General features: G+C 46.6%; 2 protein-coding genes across 4 annotated transcripts in view; one reads left to right on the top strand and one right to left on the bottom strand.

Moving 5' to 3' along the window:
* AP1AR (adaptor related protein complex 1 associated regulatory protein) overlaps positions 1-4,121 on the bottom strand; it is a 20,314-nt gene extending 16,193 nt beyond the window's left edge. Inside the window, exon 1 of the mRNA XM_075090076.1 lies at positions 3,825-4,121. Coding sequence (XP_074946177.1) covers positions 3,825-3,901 — 77 coding nt within the window. The 5' untranslated portion in view covers positions 3,902-4,121. The remainder of the gene's footprint in view (positions 1-3,824) is intronic.
* Positions 4,058-24,322, top strand: CDKL2 (cyclin dependent kinase like 2). Of its 3 annotated transcripts, XM_075090074.1 has the most exons (16): positions 4,129-4,266; positions 7,043-7,138; positions 7,229-7,558; positions 8,556-9,019; positions 13,311-13,505; positions 14,350-14,528; positions 15,391-15,503; positions 15,813-15,952; positions 17,003-17,091; positions 17,593-17,719; positions 18,607-18,881; positions 19,351-19,441; positions 20,207-20,318; positions 20,438-20,544; positions 21,740-21,835; positions 23,154-24,322. In XM_075090074.1, exons 4-15 carry the CDS (start codon positions 8,852-8,854, stop codon positions 21,797-21,799), a joined length of 1,656 nt encoding a protein of 551 aa, XP_074946175.1. In that variant the 5' UTR covers positions 4,129-4,266; positions 7,043-7,138; positions 7,229-7,558; positions 8,556-8,851; the 3' UTR covers positions 21,800-21,835; positions 23,154-24,322. The 3 variants fall into 3 exon arrangements, with proteins under 3 accessions (XP_074946173.1, XP_074946175.1, XP_074946176.1); XM_075090072.1 differs by having other exon boundaries at positions 4,058-4,266; positions 7,043-7,558; XM_075090075.1 differs by lacking the exons at positions 4,129-4,266; positions 7,043-7,138; positions 7,229-7,558 and having other exon boundaries at positions 8,733-9,019; positions 14,350-14,519.

Below are 24,322 nucleotides of genomic sequence, written 5' to 3'. Positions count from 1 at the left end.
CATGGCAATTTAATTGGGACGTTCAGCCTGAACACTTAATTTCACTGCTACCCCTCTGTGCAACATTTTGGTGTGCAGGAGCCAGCACCGTTAATAATCTCATTTAATAGAACAGTTACAGGAAATTGCTTCAGGACTATCTAGGCTGTTAACAAAAGTGTACTTCCAGTTTACAGTGTCAGGCGGTAACTGAGTTATGCTCAACTTGACAAACACATGAGCTGCAGTGAGATTAGTTGCAAGAATTAAACAGTGAACCTATAGAAAATGAAGGCAACTCAGCACAAGCTTACTAAACCTAATTACACACAGTGGAGAGCACCTATCTTCCTTGAAGTGTCATTGCTGTTAGGCTACCTGATGAACAGGGATTTAACAGACCTAATTCTGTGCCAGAGTTTGAGCCCTTCAATCCCAGAGCAACTATGGAAGATCGAGGTTCTTGGGGACAGAACTAGAAGACCCATCAACTTTACCCCCATACCTAATGACTTCAAATTAAATAAAAAGAGCAACGTATTAAAATGCTTACAGCTGTTCTTATTCTCTTTTAAGCTCTACTGTTTCATTTTCTAAAGAAGACTTGAGAAACATTTAGGATTGATGGGTATTAGAGAAAACAGTTCAGCTCATAGGCCACAGGTCAATCTTCCAACATCTAAATCTATACAAGAGACTCACTTTTCAGCACTCTACACACATCTATGCTTTATTCTCTTCTTATGCAAAGTCATGCTATCTTTTATTTAAAAAAATCTAACCAACTTACATAGCTTATGTGGGGGGGGAAAAAATTCACTAAAAATTAACATTCAATCTATTAAAACCAGGGCATGAGTTAAAATTACTTTTTCCACATGAATGACGAAAAGGATTGTTTCAATTTTGCTATGTGATAACCCCTCCCAGACTAACCAAACAAATACCATTTGTCACTGGGTTATTTATTCTTCTATTTTTTCCCCCTCCTCCTTTTAAACACTCCTCTAGGCATAAAGAGGAATACTTATGGTGAAGTATAGTTAGCTATGCCCTACTTTCTAATTACAGCTGTAGCTTTTAGTACTTCAAGCAAAACTATTTCAGCTGAAGCATAGGAACACTCTAAAAACTACTAATTTAAAGTTTATATTTTAACAGAAAGTTAAACTTACCTACACTACAGAAGGTTTGGGTGTTTCATTTCTCTCTATGCATGCTCAACATGAATTCTAAAACCATTGCTACACTTCATATGTAAGTCTCCAAGACTTTAAACACAATTCCAAGCAAAGGCAACTTACAATCTTGCAGGATATTGTAACACTTGTTTAAAACTGTGTCCTTAATTATTTAATCCTGTGTTTATTTCTTAGGGTTAAATCTTGAAGCATCTAAGAATAAAAGTGCACTAGTTTGGGCAGGGGGGGGAGGAAAGCTGAATTATTAAAATAATGACAATTACCTTGATATGCTACATTATTGCATTACACTGTTCCAGAAGTAACCAAACCTGCAAAATTTGCTGGCAATCTAACTTGCAAGCTTCCAGAATTTCTAAGATGTAATTTACAGTTTTGTTTTCAATGTAATTCCCTGCCCCTCCCACCACCCAGTGGAAGGGAAATACCTAAACCACCCCACTCCAGGGCTGCTCTGTAAGCTACCAGGACACCGAGAAAACGAAGGTGATCTGAGCCATGTGCCGGCTATCTGCAAGAGGTAGCACCAATGATCTTTTTTCCATAAACTGATCCCAGGTTCAGGCTTCCAAAGCCAATCCGAACAGGTGCAGCCCCTTCGGTTGGAAAAGGCTGTTTTCAACACTATATTCTCTTTTTTCTAAGACTTTGGCTACAAGGCTATGCAACACCTGAAGGTATGTATTTAACAGTTCAACATCACAACAGCAGACAATAAGACTTACTTCACTGATGGGGACAGGCTGATATTGGACTAAAGCAATTCATGCACGTATGAGTAGCTAAGCCTTCACTGCAAACCTACTACTCCTTTGAGAGTACGCTCATCGAAATTTCTTTATGAATTCCCTGCCATTTAAGAGAATGGCATTTCTCAAGATTCTGTGCATCGGCATTCATATTTACCATTCTAAAGCCCAAGCAAGCAGCAAGTCCATAGTTATTTGAACAGACAGCACCAATCAAGTCTGGTGAGTAAGCTGATAACTTCAGCAACAGCCTGCTAAAAACCAATTGGAGATAAGACCATGTGGCAGGAAGCTAGTAAACGATGCTTCAGGAATCAAACATGCACCAAAACCAAGTCCAAGAACTGATGACACCGCAGAGACCAGAAAATGTACAAAAGAGTAGCAGAGTATGGCAAACATATAAGAAAGAAAGAATACATAGAAAAAACACCAACAAAAAATATAGGCATTAGTCACTTTAGATCAGAAGGAAATATAAGAGATAACCATGTACCTAGAATTTGCTGTTACAGCCAAAATGGTCCTGTGCCTTTTTGGACTGTCTCCCATCCAGTGGTCATAAGTCAATTAATAAACCAGTTAAAAGTAATGGGTGGGGGGGGTGGGGGGTGGGGAACGGAGAGTAAAAAGACCAAAGAGACCCCACAACCAAAGCAGTCATTTGCAGGGTAGGTACACATTGCTGGAGACTTATTATCACTACCCCAACTGCTAAAAAAAGGGGTATTAGCCTATGTGTGGGGACTCAGCAAAAGACACACATGAAGCAAGAACCTTTCCAAGTCTCACCTGTTTTTCCTAAAGAGTACATAGCACAACAAACAGATACTTAACTGCCAGCTGGCAAAGCATTTCGGATGTTCTCATACCCTCTGCTAGAGGGTAACAAGCATACAAGCAGGTCTCCTCCACACACACTGTCCTGGTCTTTCACCCATTTCTCTGAGAAGTATCCCTAAAAGGACTTCAGGGCAAGCAGAGCATCAGACTCACCCGCTAGAGGTGACATGAAATCGGAGGCCATGAGTTTGCAGTGTATGAAATGCTCAGCGTATCTGTCTAGAAAGACTTTGATCCTAACGCATCGGTCAAAAGGTGAGTGAGGTACAAGTATCAAATATTAGTCAGTATATGGAAGAAAAGCAAGGTCTTGTAAGATTGTGTAGCCTTCCCATCTGTAAACTGGTTGTTGCGGAACAAGACAGATTACACATTTACAACACAGATGAAAGTTTATTTGGACCATTCTGCTCCTGATTTTCTGTAATAGTCACCCTTTATCCCAAGACAGCCTCAGCATCTGATTCACAAAGACGACAAGATCGCATCCCAGAAAACATGGTGGTTTTCCATCTTTGCACAAACATAGAGGCCTGCACAGATTTTTGGCAACTGACCTGAAAAAAAACCTAAGCTGCTTCCCTGGAAAAACAACCCTGGAAGAGGGCTAAGGGGCAAGAACGTGCCCGCAACCAAACCTAAGCCACCCTGGAAGCGCATCACCGTCACCCCCGCGACCCGCACAGCAACCTTCCGACGGCATGTCACCAGCTCGAGCTGTCGCGACAGAGGCCACACAGGCTTCCTCTCTCCCCGCTTCCATCCAGGTGCGGGAGGGGATGGAGGGGGGTGTCCCCCTCCCCTCCCCGCCGGGCCCACGCCGGGCACCCCAACAGCTCCCCGGCCCTGCCACACACACACCACTACAACCCCCCTAACCCCACGGCAACCCACGTCCACGCCGGGGGACGGGGAGCAGCCGCCCCCGGGCCATCCAGCTCGGCCGCCTCGCCTCCGGCCGAGAAGGGAGGGGGGGGAAAGGCGGAGCCGGGCGGGCCCAGCACCTCCCCGCCCCGGGGAGGGGAAAGGGGTAGCGGCGCTGCCTGCTTACCCTCCGCCTCGCTGGAGCCGGCCGGCTTCCCTCCGGAAAAAGAGCCCGCAGCACCACTGCGCCCAGCAGTTCCCCATCGCATCCTGGGGAACGGCGGCGGCAACCGGCTCCTCCTCCTCCCTTCGGCTCCGAACCGCCCCTGCCGTCAGGGCAGAGCGGAGGGCGGAGGGGAAGGACAACAGCTAAGCCTAAGAAACAAAAGGGCGGGCGGCGGGCGGAGGCCGGGCGCCCACAGCCTCATGGCCGCGGCGCAGAGGCGGATGCCGCATGCCCTGAGCGCCGGCGCCGCCCCGGCCCGCCCTCTGAGGGGACGGGCGGGACCCGCCGCTGGCCCGAACCCCAGCAGGCAGCCGAAACACCGCCTCCCGCCGAAAAACCGGCGGCCGCCGTCGCCAAAGCTGTTTATTTCCTTTCCAGGTGTCGTCTCGAAGGAAGAAACAAGGTGAGGTGGAGGTGATTATCGCCTGCGGGTGTAAATTAGGGGGGAGAGGTGCGGTGTGAAACCCAGGCAGGTGTTGAGGTTCCGTCATCGGGAAAAACAGGGTGGGTAAAAAAAAAATAAGGCACTTTACCACAGAAACGCCTTGAAAAGAAGGTGGTAGTATCCCATGATCAACTGTATCATCACTGCCGCATGCCACAGGTGTGGTATTTTCTTTAAAATTCATTTTACACCCTTGCATTTTGCACGATGAAGAGAAGGTATACTGTGAAATCCTGTACCTTGGTAGACGTTCACCACAGCTGTACGTGAGCAAAAATTACTTAATTAAAAAAAAACAACCAACAACAAAAAACAACACCTCCACCCTTGTAATTTCAGTTCTGAAAGATCACTCAGGACACCAGACTACTTCATCCCTAACTCCTCTAAGTCAGTGGATATTTCATTATCAAAAATATTAAACAACTCTTGTTTTTCTGACCCATCTAAAACCCAGTACCTAAACGATAGGGGCTGTTGTGATTTGTCCTACTGAGGCTTAACTACAAGAACTACCATGGATGATTCTGGCAGATACCAACGATGCCTGAAAATTTCTGGCAAACCAAGTAGAAAACCAAAATCAGAACTGGCACTGCGTGACATTCTCTAAATGAATATTTCTGAGGGCTACAATAAGACAAGGTGTGGAAGGCACAAAGCACAGCCACAGGTTGTTTGCTATAAAAAGCTAAACAATATATACAAGAAATGCCATTGCCCCACATTCAAAGGATCCAGAATCCACGTTGACAGAAATCGTATCAGGTGTGCTCAGCTCAGAATGCTGAAAATGTCTTATTTATACTGTAGATAATTAGAAAATGAGATTCTCCAGTCATTCATCGGTTTGGATACAGGGCTGTGTTCACTGTAAGAGTACCAGTTTAATTCTCAGAAAATAAAAGCACTTCTAGCTTTTGGTTTTTTTTTTTTTTTTACTTTAAAACTCATTAACATGGTGGATGTCCTTTCCTGTGGTCATGGGACATAAGAAGAGCTCACGGCAGCCTGCATTTAAAAGAAGAAAAATGTTCCAAGGTTCCAAAGGCCAATATGAGGAAGCATCGCCAGCAATTACGCTTTTGAGGGGAGGAATCTAGTTCACGGCCCCTGTTGGCTATAGGCATCACATCACAAGAGAAAAAAGGGTTTCTCTCAAATTATCGAGACTGAACTCAGTCAATGCCATTCAGATACCAAGAGGCTGTCAAACATATCTGGAGCACGGCTGCTACATGGCTTAGGAAGATACCTCACTCGTTTTTCACTGCCTTCAGTCTCTCTGGCTTTAAATTACAGCACAACTCTGACAGACATCATCGTGAGTTGACGGTGATGTTGTTCTATGTATAAAAATAAAGATCACTCAGAAGACAAACCCCAAATCAACCTATTGCCAGAAGAAATTGTTGTCATCTTTAAGTTAGTGGCTGATGGTAAAAACCAGCGTTACTCACACAGCAGTGAGGCAGCTGGAATCACTGATTGACAGAGATCCCATTGACACTGGACACTGTCCACAAGCAAGAAAGGCCTCAGTCAGTTTGCAGATGACACCGAATTGGGTGGCAGTGTCAATCTGCTCGAGGGCAGGAAGGCTCTGCAGAGGCACCTGGACAGACTGGACCCATGGGCCAAGGTCAACTCTAAGAGGTGTAACAAGGCCAAGCGCCGGGTCCTGCCCTTGGGTCACACCAACCCCAGGCAACGCTGCAGGCCTGGGGCAGAGGGGCTGGGAAGTGCCCGGGGGAGAAGGCCCTGGGGGTGCTGGCTGACAGCCGGCTGGGCATGAGCCAGCAGTGCCCGGGTGGCCAAGGAGGCCACCAGCCCCCGGGCTTGTGTCAGCACTGGTGTGGCCAGCAGGAGCCGGGCAGGGATGGGGCCCCTGTGCTGGGCACTGGTGAGGCCCCACCTCGAATGCTGGGCTCAGGTTTGGGCCCCTCGGGACAAGAAGGGCCTTGAGGGGCTGGAGCGTGTCCAGAGAAGGGCAATGGAGCTGGGGCAGGGTCTGGAAAGCAAGTGTGCTGGGGGGCGGCTGAGGGGGCTGGGGGGGTTTAGCCTGGAGAAGAGGAGGCTGAGGGGAGCCCTTCTCGCTCCCAGCAACTGCCTGAGAGGGGCTAGAGTGAGCGGGGGGGTTGGTCGCTTCTCCTAAGTAACAACGGACAGAATGAGGGGAAACGGCCTCAAGCTGTGCCAGGGGAGGTTTAGCTTGGATATTAGGAAAAATTTCTTGACTGAAAGAGTGGTCAGGCACTGGCACAGGCTGCCCAGAGAGGTGGGGGAGTCACTGTCCCTGGGGGTGTTCAAAAACATGTAGACGCGGCACTTGGGGACATGGTTTAGGAGGCCTGGGGGTGCTGGGTTGGCGGTTGGACTTGATGGTCCTAGAGGTCTTTTCCAACCCTAATGATTCTGTGATTCTGAAGGCTGGTCCCCCAGGTTGTTTGCAATTACTAAAGATAAAATTGAAGAACCACATGCACTGACAAAGTGAGTTTTTGAAGTCAGCTGTGTATGTGTGGTGGTACTTTGTGCCTTTCGTTTAACAAAGCCAAACGTGGCATCTCGGCAGGGGAGGAGTTAATCGGTTGCCACGTTAGCCATCTATTGGCAGCGCTGAACAGATGCTGGCACCCAGAGAAGGGACTTGCTACAGTAACGACAAACAGTAGAAGGTGGGAGGAATAGAATAGATTAATGCCAACTGAGCTCCCTTGTTTTTTTTTTCCAGGAAATGTGAGGTCAGCCTTGAAAGGTGCATTACAGTGACTGCAGTGAGAATGAGGGCGAAGGAGAAATAAAACCGACCAGAAGTGAATTACAGAAGGTGACACGTAATGACGTGACTCAGGAAATACAGTAAAGGATTCAGAAAGTATTATTGGAATATATGATGCCTCATGATGCCGTTTTCCAGGTCTGGTGCACAGCGGGAACAGCGTGTTGGATTAAGTCTCCGTCGGTCAACACACACGCGTGCTTCAGCTTTGCTAGAAGAAGCCTCTGTGGTAGGAAACGGGTTACCTTCACGTGATATGTGCAGCAACTGCCACGTTTTTAAAATCAAAGGCAGAGCAAGGGCACTGAGAGGCATCCGTTTTAAAGGAAATTGTTGCCCCTTTATCGTTGCCACGTTCCTAGCTGCCTCGCAACAGCATGCACCCGCTTGGGCACAGAGCATTCATTAAAGGAATCTGCACTGGTTTTTCATCTTGGCGCTCCTCCCACTGCACATTTTCACACCAAGGTAAGATCGCACAGTCGTTTCTTCTTTATGTGCCTTAATGGCTTTAAGAAAAGAACCTCAAGGGAGAACGCTTTACAAGGCCTTTTTACTTGTTACAGCCAAGCAGATTGCCAGCACGTCTTGGGCACCCTCTTAGGCTGGCTTTGTTAGGAAGGGGTCGGGCACCTCTTGTGCCCTTGACTCAGAAATTTGTTTCCTGGCCATCCCCGTCTTCCCGATATGTCAGTCCAAAGTCAAATAGCAATCCCAGGCTGAGAGGGGCACAGGGACGTGGAGAGCTTCCAGGAAGGAATTTTAGAAGCACAATGCCTCGAGGAAGAGGAGACTGTTGTAATTATTGTGCACAACTGGGTGATGGAAAAGGGGGATGCCTGCTATGGCCACAGGCCTTCCCAGAAGGACCTCTTGGTGCAGCCCTTCCCTCTTGTGCGGTCACAACTGAATACAAAATGTTTTCCCCGTCTTCTGATGAGATTCCGGTCTTAAACCTTTTAATTAATGAACATAATTACCCCTGTCTAATAGATACAGGGGGAATGTTTTTTACCTTAAATCAGGAGACCTATTCATCCGGGCTCTCAATATGTTTTTTTTCCATTTATCTGGGGAAGGATAGAGCTCACATAGACGAGGCTCCCTCAGGGCTTCGCTGGGCCCTCCACTTGTTTTCTAAAATTTGAGTAAAAGAGTTACAGCGTGTTGCATTTAAAAAAAGAAAACCCAGATCTGTTATGATAGAGTGTGATGATTTATTAATAGCCGAGGTACCCTGTACAGCTGACACCCGTACCTCACTGACTATTGAGCTTCTCCACGTAAGTTACAATTCTTTTATAGAGAAGTGTAAAATATCTGGGTTACATTCTCCAGCACGAGGAATGGCGTTACTGCCTGGCCAGGTTTGACCCCGACCCCGCTCGGGGGGATGGCACAAACACACAGGCGTGGGCCCGTTAACAAATAATAAAGCAATAAACCTCCCCGGCTCCACCTGTAGGGCACGGGGACGAGGCGGTACCTCAGGAGCGTCACCCAGCGGACCATCCTCCGCCCTACCTCCCTCACGGCCGGCAGCCCGCCCGCCATTCCTTCACGGCAGTCCGCCCGGGCGAGCGGTACGGCTGTTTGCGACAGTGAGCCGCGCACGGCGATTGCGTTTTACGGCGGCCGTTGCCCCGGTGACGGTGCGTCGGGCCTGCCGCCGTGCAGGAGAGAGGCGTCAGGTCGCGGTCCCTTCAACCGGCCGCGGCCTAACGGAGCTTCCCCCGTTTCCCGGGGGTGAAAGCTGCGGCTATGGAGAAGTACCAGGTGCTGGGCCTCGTGGGGGAAGGCAGCTACGGTGTGGTGACCAAGTGCAGAAACAAGGAGAGCGGACAGATCGTCGCCGTTAAGAAGTTCCTGGAAAGCGAGGACGACCCGGTGGTGAGGAAGATCGCCGTGAGGGAAATCAAACTGCTGAAGGTGAGCAGGGCGGCTGCGAGGGCAACCGAGTGGGGCTGGCCTGCTTTTTCCAGCAAAGTCGGGCCAAAACGATGGCTTTTTGGTGGCTTTGTGTTTAAATTCGTAGCTCTTCGTCCAGCTGGGAGGCGTTTATGTCGCAGCATGATACCCGCCACAAACCGCGGCATCCAGGTGGTTAATACAGAGCGTGACCTTTTTATTTTGAAGCTCTTATAGTTATTACTCTACAACCTGCCCTGCTGCAGGTGAGGCAACCGTGCAGCTCAGCCTGGGTGTTCCCTGAGGAGGGAGAGTAGCTGCGTGCGAGTGGTTCTCAAGGTGCCTCTTGACGGTGTATTTTGAACCCTTGTCAGGTGTTTAAATAATTTTGTGAGAGAAAATGTCTCTTTCGAGCAGGATATTAGCCTTTGTGTTCGTGGTCTGAGTTATTCTTGCAGTGAAGGTGCTAGCTGCTGAGAAGTGAAGGGTGTGGGTGAGACCTACTTGCAGGGTTTTGGGGAGGAAACCGGCTCTTGGGACACCTAGATAGTTCTTTAAGGAGTGATGTTTATCCAGTGAGGTTACAGGGTAGGTGTAAATGTAAACTGTCAGGTCAGTTTCAAAAGGGAAACACAGGTGCTTCTGAGCACCATTTACAAAGTATAACTTAAGCCCAAGCCCAAAGAGAGTTGATTGGGCCCTGTTTGTGTTTCAGTGAGCAGCTGAGCCATGGTAGATTCATTTAGCCTTTGAGTTGTACCCTTGCAGAGCTGCTTTTCCCCTTGGCTGGGTGCTGTGCTGGTTTCGCCTGGCAAAACCTGACTCGATTAGAAGTCTGTTTGTGGGCCCTGTATTCAGCAGGGAAAGGTAGGAGGGAGTCCCAAGGTCTCTCTTGCCTCCTGGTGGCAATTGTGTCCCCCTTTGTTGTGCACCAAATTCGAGTACCCTGTTGCTGTGAATTTGCTGAAAACAGAAGAAATAATGAACTTTCAAAACTGGCAGGTGAGCAGTGACCTGGCTATGTGACAGTGTACCTAACTAGACTGGGTACAGGTGTTACCCGAGACAGAAAAATGCTTCTGGGAAAGTTTTACTTCATTTTATTTTATTAATGGCAGTTTCTTGGCAGGCTTGTACTGCCAGCAAGAGGCTAGAGGAGGACAGGTATTAAATTCCCTGAACCTTATCAATCAATGGCTAGCCGCGGGCTGAAGCCAGCTAGCAGAATGTCATTTGCTGTCTGAGGGCATGATTTGCCTGGTACTAATTGTGGATGCTTTATAGTGACCCAAATGTCCCGTCAGACTTCAGCCTGTTGGCTTCTTATCAGCAGCGTTATGTTCTGTAGCCTCATTGTGTGGGTTGGTTTGTTAAAGTTACTTCTCTCCAAGGGCTGTCGATACTCTGTCTGGGAAAATACCCTGGAGCTTGGTGTTTCCTCATACGGTCTTTCTGCTTCCTCTCTTGGCTTTGTTCTTCTAACAGAAGCTTTTGCGAGTTCCTAAACTGTTTCACTGCTGGGTTTTTCTGCTGCATTCCTTTGTGAATAGGGTGACAAGGATGCGGGGTGGGATTCCCTGCCATACGTCCATTTCTCTGCTCTTTTGACCACCATCAGCCCCTGTGTGTTTGTCACAGTAGCCTCTGCAGTAGTTGCAGCATTTTCCTCTTTCCCTTGTCCCACAGATGGTGTCAGACGTGTCCCACAGGTGGTGTGCACAGAGGAGTGCTTGTCCCTGTGCAAGGGCACACGTGGCCGGCTGTTTTAAGCATTGGGACACGGGTGATGTGTTTGGCAAAGGAATGAAGGAAAGCCTTATTACAGTTGGAGCGCATCTAGGCTTTTCCCCTGATGCAGGGTGTTCTGGAGGTGGGAACACGTGCAAGCCTGTCTCCTCTCCTCTTGGCTGGCACAAGTGTCTCTCTGTAAGTCTGCCAGACTATAGTCCCTGTGCTGTGAAGGGTGGGGGGGGGGGGAAGTGATCTCGGCCATCACTGCAAGAGCTACAGAGTTAATAGAAATGCACGTCCTGGAGCTTGAGGCGCAGCCAGCAGCTCCAAGCGTTGTCCCTTCAAAATCTTTTAAAGCAGATCTGTGTGAGCGTGGATGGTACGTGATCTGTTGGCCAGGCTCAGCTCATTACAGAGTCAAAGCACGTACCGCCTCCCAGGTGTGTTGGGAATTAACTTGTTCTCCTGGGTAAATGGGAACTTAGCAAGGGGAACATTTCCATATATAGCTCAATAAGTGCAGCCTCTCACAGTGAAAAGAAATAGCTGGAGATTTATTCTTTTTGCGGTTTCTTCACTTGCATGCTCCCTGTGAACCTAATTTTCTTTTTCTGTTTTTAATTTATTTTCTCCTGTTTTGGAGTTCAGGTAGAAATTTAATTGTGTCTGGAACCAGCAAAAACCTTTTCAGGTCTCCTGTGCTGGGAAGAAATAATTCTTGGGAAGAGAGCTTTTTTTTTCCTAATTGACATCTTTTTTTAAAATCTTCACTTGTCAGACCTTCCAGGAAGTCTGGGTCTTTGGCAGACGCAGGTGCAGGTTGGCTGGCACTCCCTCTGGACTGGCAGGTCACATCCCCTACAAGTCCCTGTGCTCTGCAGTCCTTTCGCATCTTCCCTGGTTGTGATCCCTGAGCTATGGTGCTGCCTTCAGGCAGCCTCCGATGATATTTCCCTGGTAGGGTCCAAGCTAATAAATAACTGCGCGTTGTTATGGGCTGTTTCGTTAAAGTGGTATGTGATAAACCAGTGTTACAGATAAGTAACGAGGTGGATTCTTGGCTGGTCAGAATGTGATGACAAAATAACTAGAAAATACAGCTGCCTTTTTTTTTTTTCCTTTTCATTTAAGTTGCAGGGTTTTTTTTTTTCCTCTAAACTATCTTTAGCTTTTCCCTCTGGATAATATTGGGGGGAAAAAAAATCAGTTCAAATCCTTGGCCCTTCAGTTTTCACTCTGAATCCGCTAGACACAGTTTAATAGAAGCAGTTTAATTGTTAACATGTAAGATTGCTGAATTTCCCTTTTATCCATTCGGTGTGCTTGTATTCTGGCACATGTTAGTTGTTGTAAATGTGTATAAGCTGGCAGTGCCAACAGAAATGCTTTGGGTATGGGAGGAGCTTAAAAGAAGAGTCTTCTATCAGCCCTAATAGGAAAAAATAGAGATACAGACACTGAGTAGTTGGTGGTGAACTGGCAGCTAGGTAGAACAGAGAGGTATTGCAGCTGCTTTTGTTGTGCTTTTGAATGGGGATGTAAGAGGTTTTTAACAAGAGGATCTAGAGAAAGGAGTGACGGAGAAGATAAAAACTTCCTGGACACGTAGGAGAAAAAAAAGATGCATCAGCTTTGGGTTGTTGGGAGACGCAAAAATTTTCTTCAATAGAATGTTGAGAGGTGTCTTCGGCAGTCCTTTGAATCCTGCCTGGAAGGGGTAGCTAGGGTTACTCCTGGTGCCCTGCCCTGAGGGAGCAGGCAGGGAGGCACAGTGTTACTTGGTCACCTCAATGAGAATATCTCCTAAAGGAGTGAGTCTGAGTCACAGATACAGCCCGATGTTACGGGAACAAATTGCAGGTTTTGCTGCTTGAGCTGTTCCTAAGCAAAACCAGGGAACTAGCAAGGAGCCTCTGCAGCTCACCAGTCGGTTGAATGCCCCATTTTTCTAGCAGTGGTCAGAGACATACTTGGCAGCGTGCTGAACCTGCCAGTACAGAGCGGTCTGCTTTGTCTTCCCTGCTAGCTCGGGGACCTCTGGGTTTTCCTTTGCTTTGGCAAGTCTTCGTGGGAGGTGCTGTCAGGTGCCTGCTGTCTCTCACATGTTGACCGCATGCTCCTGTGGAATTCGTTTTGACTTCCTCAAGCTTTCTCTCGTGTGGAATATAAGCTGGCTCTAAAGCTTGTCAAGATCGGGGCGTGATGAGTTGGGGTCACCTCTTACGTAAGGAGGGTATTGTGAGAAGCAGAACACACGAGGTGTTCCAACAGCAGAACAGTGTATTTTGAGCATCCCTGTTAAAAAGAAATGTCATTAGTCAGTGTTCTGTTTAGGTTACAAAACAGGTGTCTGCATATATGAGATGGTGGAAATCCTTCAGATAATGTTAAAAAATAAAACTGACAAAATCCATTCTAAAATATCAGTGAGCTGATTTTAAGAATTAATGCACGTGAGTGCCATGATGAGAAGAGCATTCCAGGGCAATGCATCGGTTGCGTTGCCGTTAAAAGTATCTAGTCGTAGTTTCTCCGTTATATGCTGTCAACCTCTCTTAAAATACTTCCTGTTTTATTACAGCAACTCAGGCATGAGAATCTCGTGAACCTGCTGGAAGTGTGTAAGAAGAAGAAACGGTGGTATCTGGTGTTTGAATTTGTCGATCACACGGTGCTTGATGACCTTGAGGCGTTTCCAAACGGACTAGACTACAGCAGGGTTCGGAAATACTTATTTCAGATCATGAGAGGAATAGCGTTTTGTCACAGTCATAATGTAAGTATGCACGAGAAGTCAGCTCTGCAGTTAACCTTGAATGAATAGATACAGAAGTGTCTATTTTAGATATATATTCAAACTTCATATAAAATGTCAGAGCTGGATGTCAGCTAACGCAGTAGCCTGTCTCTGATGTCATCTGTGAGAGCATTTCAAAGGAAGGGCCCAGAAGTCCATGGGATTTAATACTTGGTGACACCTTATTGTAGGTTGGCTTATCTTGCAGAGGGAGATAGCCTCGCTTTCAGAAGTTTGATTCTGATAGTGTCTATACAACCATGTAGGCTTGCTTTTTCTTTTCAGTATTTTTTGCTTTTTGTTCTTGACTGATTTCTAAAGGGTTTGCCAATTTAATCCTAGTGTGTAACTATATATACATAAATCCACACACATTTATTTACTTATTTTTACGCTTGGGAAACTGTCTCTCGTGAATTCCTAAAATAGTCTTCACACTTAACTGCAGGACATGCCTGTGGCCCTTGCAATATGTACAGCTTTTAAGCTTGTGGTCAAGGCCAGATTTTCAAGCATAATAGATTGTGCCTGTTAAAATAACTATAGTAAATACACCTGCAGAACATATGCAGAGAGATACATAAAATAAACATTTCTGTGTGCAACGTTTCTGTGTGTTCTGAGTTTACCTGTGCACTTGAGTCAGCACATATTCATTGACTGTGTGCATGTAGCTGTATTTTACAGACTCCGTATGTTTGCCATGCCTGCAAAAACATAATTTTCTACCTGAATGTGAGAAAGCCACTATTTTTGTAAGCCAGTCAATTTACTAAGTAGAAATGGAGAATTTATTTGCCTCGACTTGCTTTTCTCTGTGCAGATAATACATCGGGATATTAAGCCAGAGAACATACTAGTCTCCCAGTCGGGGGTTGTAAAACTATGTGACTTTGGATTTGCCCGTACCTTAGCCGCTTCTGGGGAAGCTTACACAGACTACGTGGCAACCCGATGGTACAGAGCTCCAGAGCTGCTGGTGGGAGATATCAAGTATGGCAAGTAAGACTGGCGTGCAAGGCCCTGCAGAAGGGTTGTGAGCTTGTGGGGAGTTTGGAGGGGGGTGCTCTGTTTTTTGGGGAGGCAGGGGACTATTGCTTGGCAAACAGGTTAAAGGGATGCTGTTCAGCATTCCCTGGTTTTTCACTTGTAAAGGTTTAAGCCTTCCTCTTCTCTGTCCCACTCTGCAGCTAGTGCTAGGCTTTCCTGGCTCAAAAGGCGAGGAGAGCCCTCAGTATTCCAGGCCTGTTGTCAATCGGAGCTTTTCAGCTACTAGTGCTAGTGTTGGTGGAGGCTATGATTAGACATCCCTCCTGTGCATTGGAGTCATGGAGGGAAAACAGAAAAGTCCCTCCAAACAACTCTAGACAGACATTTCAGGAGGGAGGAGGTGGGATGAATGAGATTTTTCTTACTGGGGTCCCCAGTGCTGCAAAACCAGGTCAGAACTTAAACTCTGTCACTCACAGGTCCGTTAGTATAATTGTGTGGGTTTATGTATGTCCCTGTATTATTTTATTTTCCATAAATGTGCCTGAAGAGCAAGCAGATGCCTGCAGAAAGAGGAGCTGCTTACCTTTGTGCTCTCTGAAGTGCAAGATTCTACTGATGTGTTATGTTGTATTAGTATTTTTAAAGCATTGGGTTTTGGAGCATGATTTTTGTCCAGCTTCTGCTAGCATTTGTCTGCTTCAAGAGCTGAATCCTTGCCCTTCATCAGAGCACTTGTAAGCTTGGAAAACAGCTGTCTTGCTTATAACTTGCAGAAGATGTGCTGTGCATTGGCCTGGCTCAGCCTGTAGATCAGAGAGACAAATGAAGCTGTGCTGAGCTGGAATGTGGTTTTTTTTTTTATTTTTCCCAGGGCTGTGGACGTGTGGGCTATCGGCTCTCTGATAACAGAAATGCTTACAGGAGAGCCTCTCTTCCCTGGAGATTCAGACATTGACCAGCTCTACCATATCACCAAGTGCCTGGGTAAGAACAGCCTGTTGGGCTCCTAGTGCCTGCTTAGTAATGAAGGGGTCAAACACATTTTGACGGAGGGAGGAGAGTGTGGAGAGAAAGGCTGTGGTGTGTGCTGAGAACCTGTACTCTTAGCACCCTTTTCCAAAGGGAAGCCAGGAGTTTGCGAGTACAGCATTGATTCATGGCACGCAGGTGGAAAGCGAACGACGCAGGCTGCAGCCCTTCCAGCGGTGCTGACTTAGTATTTCAGCCTCTCAAATGTTTCACGGGACTGTTGTATATTTCTTCCACGTGGTTGCTTTGTTTGTGTGACTCCAGGTAATTTAATTCCAAGACACCAAGAGTTATTCTATAAAAATCCCCTCTTTGCTGGCATGAGGTTGCCTGAAGTGAAGGAGGCTGAATCTCTGGACAAACGATACCCCAAGCTCTCTGCTGTAGTGCTGGATTTAGCCAAGGTAATTAACTGATCATTTGCCATGAACGTTTCTCTGTTTATTTGTCCTTCGCCTTGGGAAGCTGAATACAGCCTACGGAAAGGACTGGGGCTGTTAAACTGGCTTTCTCTCAACTACCCATGCAATGAACAGCTGCTTGGGTTGGTAGCTTAGTGAGGATTGCAAGGATACAACAGCCACCGTTCTGGGCGATGGGGAGATGAAGCCAGTTATCTCCAGAGCCAAAATGGTCACTGTGTATTCTCCAGGGAGGACTGTAGTGTATAGTGCCCCACTGATTAAGTTTTCCAAGGGGATTGGAAAGGTGAAGAAGGGCTCGTGTGTTGAAATCGTCGCCCACACACCTCGCTGCATCAGTTGATCTTTTGAAAGGTCTACCAACAAGCTAGCTTTCCCCCTCGTCTGCTACCTAAGTGGATGCTTTGTAGATAATACGCAGCCCCTTACTTCTTACTTGCTAGCAGAGCTCTGTGAATATAGTGTTTTCTGCCAACCCTCCCTCCACCTGCTGGTGGAGGCACTGCAAGCAAGTAGGCTTGGATGGGATGGCATCCAAACACATCCCTTCTTCTTGGAGCTATGTGTCTGCTCTGTGGGAGTTAGGAAGCCTACAGCTTTGTAACAGATTCTGAAGAATCCTTCCAGGGAGTGCATTTGTGCCTTCACGCGGAAGTCTGGAGCACTGATAGGTTGAGTAACTAAAACAACCTAAAAACCACGTGGTTGTTTTTGAAATGCTTAACAATCAAAACAGATTCTAAAGCCTTAGCCAAATAAATGTAACTGAAAATTTTGAGGTTTACTGAGGGAGGGAGTGATCTAGTCTGACAGGTATTCGGTATGCAGTAGGTCTTTGTGAGCATTAGCAATTGAAATGGAAGCAGCCAGCAAACCTTAAACTCTCTTGGTAGTGGTGTCTCTTACGCTCATCTCACCACAACAGGCCCTAGAAGGGGGAGTTTTGCACTGCGTTCTTGACTTCACTCAGAAATGCCAGAGCCTTTGTTACATTTCTGATGTATTTGCCTTCTATTTATGTTGCTTCAACAGAAGTGTTTGCAGATTGATCCAGACAAAAGGCCAGCCTGTGCTGAACTCTTGCAGTGCGATTTCTTTAACAAGGATGGATTTGCTGAGAGGTAAACAGTTCATTTCTCGCCCTAAGCAAGTTAATATTAGAAGGAAGTTAAGCAGTTGTGCTTGAAGATTGCATGCTGGGTTTGCAGAGCTGACAGCCGCTGAACATCTTGGGTTTTGTTTGGTTTTAGCCTTCCTGGAAATAAACAGTTGAAAGGGAACGCATTGCAGCGGCATGTTTGCCTCGTTACCTTGTCAGGACATTAATCAGTGCGCGCACCCCGTGTCACACCGTATTGGGTAGTTTAGTCTTACACTGTATTCCCTGTCTGTACCTACAGCAGGCTGGGATATAAACACCTTCATTGCTGTAATGTGAAAAGTGTGTGCTTTTAAGATTTTATTTTAATGGATACATCACATTTGGGGGGGTTTTCATCAGTTAAAAAGGCATGGTTGGTTTGGTTACCAAAAAGGCTATAGGAGCCTGTGCTGGACACCACCTGGTGGTGATGATGGGATTAACAGAAGCCCTTTTCTTTTTCTTCTTACATGGAATGTAGATTTGCTCAGGAGCTTAAAATAAAGGTTCAGAAAGATGCCAGAGACCGTCAGTTACAAAAAAAATCAAAAATCAGCAAAAGGGACAAAGATGATGTTTTAGAGGAAAGAAAAATGCTTGGTGTCCAGGTTGGTCCTTCTTTGTTTTACAAACGTATTTGGGTTTTTTTAATGTTTTAAAATCACTATATAAGTATGTGCAGCAGTTAAGGTCATAGCAAAAACATAACCATAACTGTCCGTGTCAGTTTTTTAGAAAAAGACTAGGTAAGTGTGATGTGCCAGAGAAGCTCACCTTTGGAGGCCGCTGTGAGACTAAGTAGCGCTGGAGACCTTGGCTCACGATTGAAGGCAGTAAGTTAGGCCTGTGTCCCCACAGCTCTGGCACTCGGCGCAATACGGCCTGCAGGCTGTTGTCTAGAAGTTCTGTGCCTTTGATTCTAGCTGTTTGGCTGCTCCAAGGGTGCTCTAGTGCTTGGCTCTGCAGTCTGCTAGTGGCTACTTGGCCAGTCCCTTGCAGGTAAACTACATAGTGATACAGTTACTGGCAAGCAGGGAGCTGAAGGGAGAATCGAGTAGGAAGCGTAACTCATGTTGCATCACAGAAACATGCTTGTATGCTGTTCTCTACCTGCCGTAAAGCCCTGTTTCCAAAATGATATCGTTCGCTTCCAGTCACATAGTAAGGAACAGAGGCTTCAGGGTGACTTTAAGGTGGCATTGGGCTCGGTTCTTATTTTATTTCTTTGGAAGTTACACAGGGTACGGCTGTTCTTGCCCCATCATTTCCAATCCCATTCTAAGGTGACTTATTTACAGAGGGTGCTGGAACCCTGCTGAGTCTCCTCCTGTTTGACAGAAAACAGAGCTTTTCTGCTAAAAACAATTCCATCTCTAACAGATCCTTGCAGAATCATGCAGGTGTAGGCTTTTAACTTTTTTCCCTACGTGTGCTCCTCTAAGCTACTCCTTAAATATGACTGTAAGAGAAAAATGATTCTTATGTTCCCAAACAGGATTTCAGCATTGACCCAAAGAGCAGAGATGGAAAGCTATTGAAGGCGAAGCGCTCCAAAGCTGATGCAGAGAAAGCAGACCGATCCTCCAACCTGAGCTCCCTCTACGACAGTCCAATCAATCCATTTAAAATAAGCCCTCAAACCAGCCTAAAAGATTCCAGCAGCAGCTTGGACTATGCCAAGAATGCAGGCATAGTTATCCCTCCCATCAACCAGAACCTTTCTCCCACTACAGTTGGGATGGGGCCTCTGCCTGCGAACCTTAATTACAGGTACGGGAGCAGCACTAGAAGAGCTTGTATCCGTGATCCCTGTTGCCGAGGAACTGTAATCTCCTGAGAGAGGTGCAGGGTGATGTGGGAAGGAGAGGTGTGGGTTTGGGACAGGACGCTGCTAGGAACAGTGCTTGGGTGGAGGACTTCATGTGGATAAGGAAGTTCGGCTTCGCCTCTAGCAGCAGTGCTTGTCCACCCAGGCCCGGGATCTCTGTGTTTGTGAGTTTGGCAAAGCGCTACTGGACAGCAACAGTTTACCAGTTGCTGTGACACTGGCCTTTCTGTGACTCATGGCTTGTCCTTTGGACCAAACTTCTCTGCTAACTGTGCTCAGAAGGGTATTCTCCCCGTGAGCCATCTTTTGAAGCATTTAATTATGGTGTTTCTGGGTGTCGTGTATTTGTTGGTTTCTTTATTCACCCTGTTAACCCAGTTAATATTAAGTTCAGTGCATTTTTATTTACAGAGTTGATGAAAAGAGTAAAAAATACTTGAACCCATTTCTAAAGCAAGGGAAGCATTCTCCAGCAGGCCATTACAGTGTAAGCTTGACATCGGTAAGTCGTCTGCCTTTCCCCCTTGGCAAAGCAAAAATAAACGCTCACCTCAAGTATGTGTTTTATCGTAAAGAATCCCATCAGTCGCAGCTTTCACCATAACTCCCAACTAGAAATATTTTCTTTACCCCGTTTTTCCTACAGGTGTCATCTGTTACCTTATATGAAATGGATTTTGTCTCGCAGAACAATTTTAAATGAGGGGAGCAGTCCGACACAGCCTGTCAGACTGCTATTTCACGTCTGTGAGACATGAAATATATCCACAGCCTCCTGCTGGCCAGGAAGAGTAGACCATATGTGCTACGCTACTGAAGCAGAATTTAGGATTTGGATTTAACATGGTCAGGGCCTTATTTAGTCAGGTCATAAATGCATTAAAAATTGATAATGAAAACAAGTGAAATGGGAAGCTTTCCACTGCACTTGCTACCTAGGCAATATCCTTCCCATGCCAGCAGGAACATATGCCTTTTTACAGAAAACTAATCCAAGCTGTTCTCCAAGTGTTGTGTTTTGTCTCTCTGAAAGCAGTCTCACTTAGACGATTGGGGTGTTTTGCTGTGGCTGTTCCATCATTTATAATGTCTAAATGACACTTGAGCAAAATGGATTCCTTCTCATACATTAGACTCTTTTCTTTTACTTTTGTGCAAGTTCCAACTACAGCAAACATTGCTGTATTGATGCAGTTTTAAGCTTGAAAATAGCTTCCCCCCCTGCCCCAATATTTTAATGAGCTGGTACTTATGCCCTTGATTACAGGTTACTAATGAAAAAAACATCCTTCAAGCAAACAGGAAAAAGTGGGAATTCTCCAAGACAGATGTGCGTTTGCCAGAACTAAATCATCTCCCTGAACTGAGAGGAGTGGAAGGTATGAGCTTTGTCCTCTAAATAAAACCTGGATCCTAAATAAAGGGCAGGAAGCAGTGTGCATTAGAGCAGTCAGCTCTTGCTTCCTTAACGTGGTATGCGTGGGCTGTGTTTTTGCAGGCTGGCATCCCAGATTTTTGAAGAAGGAAAATAAAACAGTTTCGGAGTCCCGTGTTCCCTCCCTTGCTGCTATTGACCTCCCTAACCCAAGTCTGGCCTCACAGCAGGTAACAAAGCAAGTCCAGCGGAGAGCTATGAAGATGATCAGGGGACTGGAGTGTCTCCCGTGTGAGGAAAGGTTGAGAAACCTGGGTTAGTTCAGCCTGGAGAAGAGAAGACTGAGGGGGGATCTTATTGATGCTTAGAAATACCTAAAGGCCAGCTGTCAAGAGGATGGCGGGACATGGTTTTCAGTGGTGCCAATGACAAAACATGGGGCACGAGCTGGAACACAGGAAGGTCCACCTGAATATGAAGAAAAACTTTTGCTTTGAGGGTGAGAGCATACTGGAACAGGCTGCCCAGAGGGCTTGTGGAGTCTCCTTCTCTGAAAATATTGAAAACCTACCTATATGCAGTCCTGCACACCCTGCTCTAGGTGTACCTGTGATTCTGTGATACCCGCTCAAGCAGCGGAGCTGGATGAGTTGATCTCCAGAGGTTCCTTCCAACCCCTACCATTCTGTGATTCTGTGAAAACAGTTGGTACTGCTCTGTATTTGTTCAGTTTGGGACTTCCTGAACAACGTGACCCATAAATTTCCAGTGTGACTCTTAACAGAAGCAGAACTTGCCTTGGTTTCTTAGCCATCAAGGACCTCAGGCCTTATGCTGCAGAGGGGAAAAGAGAAGGGTCACAGATGAAATATGGGGCTCTATTTCTGTCTCTGGTGACAGCTGAATACTAGATTCACACTGCTAAGACAGGCAATATGAATTGCTGCTATTTCAGCTGGCTGGATCAAGGCAGAAGTAAGCCTGACTTAACCATAGTTAAAGAGAGACCAGGAGGGACACGTGTTTTTGAGGAGAACTGTTCTGGCTGTGGTAGATGTTGAGGGGCTGAGCGCAGCAAGGAGGGAGAAAACGGGAAAGCGTAGTAGCCAGGCATAGGGAGAGAAGGGGAAGAATCGCAACTCTCTTAAAGATTAGTTCCTCAGTAATACTGAGGCGTTGCTGGGGAGTTAAGTAGTTCCACAGGCAGTCGCTTCGGCTGCCTTGCTTCCAGATGAGATCTGGTAGACTGTATTGGGGCGGGGGCAGGAAGGCATTTTTGAAGTCTGATTTGATCAAAGAACAGATTTGTGTTAAGTTGCCTGTCAGCATTGCATGTGTCCCTAGAAGGCAGTTTCTGATTGTTCTATTTATACTACGCTTAGAAATTGACCCTCTCTTTTTTTTTTTTTTCTTCCCAATTTACAGCTGTCGGGGACATTGATGCCAGATGTGTCAGAAGCCAGTTTCCCCAGAGTTGAGCACTAGCATTCTGGAGAAGGAGATCACACCTGCCTGTAACAAGTAGGCTTTCATTTCTGCGCTGTAGCCTTCTGGTGGCGTTAGTTTCTGCTGTGTAGTCTTGTGGTATCTTTCAAACAAATCGTTTCGTGAACGCTTACCTAGTTGGGAGGTGCAATGGGAAAATCTTGTTACGCTTCATGTTCTCGAGTAGGACTCCTGGCTAGGACAGACTTTTTACGGAGGACAGCACGCAGCTTTCCTGACAAATACTGAAGCTGGCTGTGGCAGGTAGATTGTTTCTCTGAGCTGAGGTGCTGGGCGTTGGTGTTGGAAATTAAGCAGCTCATGAAGTTGAGGGTTGAGGAAGCCGATAGACTAATAAAAAGGGGAAAGTGGCTGCCTTCATATGAGGAAGGGAAAAAAATGGGTTGTATGTACAGCACTGTCAAGTGCATCACAGAAAACGGATTTGCAAGAAGGGAGAAAAGCATTTGGGGGGCTTGTCAAGCTTAACATTAGGGAAACTTTTTAGTAACTGTATTATGCAATCTAAATTTATTTAATGTAGCTGTTGATAGCTCAATGCTCTCCAAGCATGTGATAGGAGTCTGGGAGAGAAGGACGCATAGGAGGAGTCCTGGCTGTCTGGTTGACTTGTAGTCTTAAGATTGGCAGAGTTCAGACTTAGTACTTCAGTCTATTTGCGCTTTCACTTAGCGTTGCTCTGGAAGGGTTTTCAGAGGCTGTCCTCAAAAATCTTTCTTGCTCTTTTAGAACCTTGTGTCCTGCATAGACAGGCTTTACTCAATGCTCTCAGTGCCCTGGTGCTGCCAGCCTGGACGTGATGGCATCCCTGTCCTCTGGGGGTTTTCCCTGCGGTCACAGGGACCACCAGGCACCACAGCCTCCCTCCTCTCTTACTCGGTGTTTGTTACACATAGCCACGAGCGTGTCGTGGCAATCCTGTTAATGTGCAGGTGCAAACTGTGCAGCTTAGTTTTTCCTTTTGGGCTCTAGTGTTTCTTTTTTGAGGAGAGGGAGCAGCTGCTGACTCTGAAATTGCTGCACAAATGCTGCACATGCCGTAATCTATACGAGCGTGTTTGGCACTTGAGTAAGTGATGTGTGATGGCTTAATGCTACTAGGAAGAAAGAAGGAAACCATTGGGATGAGAAGCAATCTTGGTAATAGAAGTAGGGGAAAAAGAAACCTTACTAAAGTTGTCTCATCTGTGAAGTGCAGAGGTGTAAGTGCACAGCTTCAGCAAGGTAAGGATGTGTAATAAATAAAAATAAAGGAAGCATATAATCAGGGAGTGCCTCTGTGCTTTTGCTAGCCTGTCCATAACATCATTCTGCTTTTCTCCTTTTGATGCAGGTGGCTGAAACAGTGGGAACAATCCTCCTGAGTTTCCAGGTGCTAAAGCTGCGAGGTCTCTGCAGGAGAGAGGAGGATCCCTTACTCTCTTGTTAGCGCAGCGGACTGCCCCGGAAGTGGCTCAGGTCCGGCCCGAGGACCGAGCTCACGCTGCCATTGCTGCCGGATTTCTTGCATGCAAAACCGCTCCTGAAACGTTGACTTTGTGGCCCAGGGCCAGGTCTTGTCTGAGGTCGCTCAGAAAAAAACAGCGGTCGTTAGTGTGTGACAAGGGCAGAAGCTAATCTGGAGGATTTTTAAGGAAGCTGGGCTTTCTTCTGTCTAACTGTTGCCCTCTTGACGGTTTACTTTTTTAAATTAGTGAAGAGGTTAGATAGCTGCTGAATTCACCATGTTTTGGTGGGCTACCTGATCTGTATTGGAAAGCACCTTTGCCTTGACAAAAATGTCAGTGAAGAAAATGTTTGTGCAAGAAATACAATGTTCAAATGTGTAAATGTTCCCAGCCGTTCCTCCGAGACCCTTGCTAACGCTCAGCAGCACGTGTGACCTTGTGTTAGGTCCCTTTTCCCTCCGTGCTTTCGTCCTTGTCTTTGGGCAATTGTCTTTCGGGTACTTAACTGGGCCTGTTGTCCGGCTGCGCTGGGTGAACGTCTGGCTGCTGTTACTGGTGAGGAAAGACTGTCAGCGTGAAATACTGAGCTGTGCTGCGGGTGGCATGTGAAATGGCTTCTGTGAGCCCTCCGTAACTCACTTAAGTCATCAGTCCTTTAGGTCCCTGGGGGAATGGGAGATGTAAGCGTAAAATTTGGCAGTGGCTTGTGTGGAGAGAGAGAGATGGCTTTGCTTTTATCTTGGGACTGTTAGGAGACCATTTTTGTTTGGCTGCCCTCCAGTCGGTCGTAGTCAGTTCTATGGTGTCAGTTCTGTGGTGTCCCCTTACGGCTCACAACTTGTTTTTCCAGCAGCTCGAGGCTGCTGTCACATCACGTGCCCCTGTACGGTGCAGTTCATTTTGGAACTTGTCTTTGCACAAAATGTGGCCTTTCCCACCGGTGTATCATGACAGAACACAAGTAGGATTGTTGTTGTATTTAGAGCTCTGTGGCTATGCTGCATTTTGACATGTATGTTAAAATTCGTAAATAAAAGGATATACAAATTCTGAA

This window comes from Phalacrocorax aristotelis, chromosome 4 (genome assembly GCF_949628215.1).
Source record: "Phalacrocorax aristotelis chromosome 4, bGulAri2.1, whole genome shotgun sequence".
Taxonomy (NCBI): Eukaryota; Metazoa; Chordata; class Aves; order Suliformes; family Phalacrocoracidae; genus Phalacrocorax; species Phalacrocorax aristotelis.
This window is presented reverse-complemented; position numbering and strand designations above follow the sequence as displayed.